Below are 1,513 nucleotides of genomic sequence, written 5' to 3'. Positions count from 1 at the left end.
GGGGGGGGGGGGGTGGTTTTGTTTTTAATTGGGCCCCCTGCCTGTGATAGCGCCCCTCGACTGGCTCGGCAGGTGGCCTGGGGCAGCCTGAGGGGCAGGGGGCCTCTTCTTCCCCCCAGCTCAGGCTGCCCAGAGGCCTAGCTGGCCCTAGGCTGGAGGGGCCTCCCCGAGGATGAGGGGGATTCCCTGCGTTCCGGAGCCTTTGCCTCAAGACCCCCAGCCCAGTGGCCTGATGAAGCCTGAGGTTACTGTGTGTGACCCACAGACTGGCATCCAAACCAACAGAGCTCAGTGCCTTAAGTCCCGCCGGGATCCCCCCATCCAGTGCTGGACTCTGGGCCTCATCCCTGACACCTCCTAAGAACTTCAGGAAGTCATCCTCATGTCTAACTCACTTCCTTCTGGCTCTAGCGACCTGGCTTCCCCCTTGTCGCTGGAGCTGGGGATCCCAACCATCCTCTTCCCAAGCCCCCTTCCCCACAGCCCCGGTGCCCTGGCTCTGTGTCAAGGGGAGGGAGGGTGGTGTAATAGGGTTGGGGTCCGTGAGGGGAGGGGCTCCCTGTCCTGTAGCCCCTGGCAGTTTCCCAGTCACTCCACCATATGGGGCCAGGGGGTGGGGGAGGGTGCAAAGGGCAACTTGGGGGCAGGCAGGGCTCGGGCCGGCACGTGGGAACGGTGCACACGCATGCCTTCATATAAGCACGTGTGCACACAGGCAGGCGACAGTGCACGCGCGGGTGAGAGGCTCCGTGCGCTGTAGCTTGCTGAGGTCAGCACGAGGCGCCACCTGGGAGTGGCTGATGCCTGCATGTGGGTGGGTGCGTCAGAGAGGTGAGCACGTGTGCATGTGGCCTCAGTGCAGGGGCTGGAGGGGGAAGGCATTGCCTGTCCCCAGGCAGGGCGTGCCCAGCGAGTGGCCTCACCCCACGCCCCACCCGGATCGCTCTGTACACTCACAGCCTTTGTAGATGTCCGTGGGGATCTGCACAGCTGTGTACGAATAGTTGACCTTGTTCTTGAAGTTTGGGTCCTCGATGAAGTCCAGCCTTAGGGTGCTGGCCTTAGAGCCCCTCTCTAAATCCTCTCCCTCAGGGTCATCCTGCAGAAAAGCCCCCGCCCCCCGCAGCAGCGTCAGGGCTGGAAAACGGAGAGTGGGGCTGGGCAGGCCTACGGGCATGGGGAGGCAGGCCAGAGTCCAAGAGGTAGGTAGAGGACACGGGCTGGGAACCCCGCTCCAGAAGCCTGCGACTCCCGCCTGCCCACCCCACCCACCATCCCACATTTACTAACCTCCAAACCAAACCAGTCCCCTCTCCACACCCTTGAAGGCCAACCGGGGAAGGAGAGGGGGGCAAATGGCGCAGCTGGTTGGAAGATGCAGGCGGCAGACTTCTCTTGCGGGGACATGCTTTGTGCCCCCCCAGTCGTGCGCCCCCACACCCCATTGCTCCCCGCTGACCCCCTGCACAGAGTCCCTTTGGCACCAGGGGGCGGCCTCAGCCCTGTCTGGGGC

The 1,513-nt window shown here is 64.0% G+C and overlaps 1 protein-coding gene across 1 annotated transcript in view; it reads right to left on the bottom strand.

Moving 5' to 3' along the window:
• The window catches only part of CACNA2D2 (calcium voltage-gated channel auxiliary subunit alpha2delta 2), a 119,304-nt gene that overhangs the window by 21,223 nt on the left and 96,568 nt on the right, over positions 1-1,513 (bottom strand). Inside the window, exon 5 of the mRNA XM_027768603.1 lies at positions 958-1,099. Within this exon, the coding sequence (XP_027624404.1) occupies positions 958-1,099 (142 nt within the window). The remainder of the gene's footprint in view (positions 1-957; positions 1,100-1,513) is intronic.

The sequence above is a fragment of the Tupaia chinensis genome, unplaced genomic scaffold (assembly GCF_000334495.1).
Source record: "Tupaia chinensis unplaced genomic scaffold, TupChi_1.0 Scaffold147003_1, whole genome shotgun sequence".
In the NCBI taxonomy this organism is placed as follows: domain Eukaryota; kingdom Metazoa; phylum Chordata; class Mammalia; order Scandentia; family Tupaiidae; genus Tupaia; species Tupaia belangeri.
This window is presented reverse-complemented; position numbering and strand designations above follow the sequence as displayed.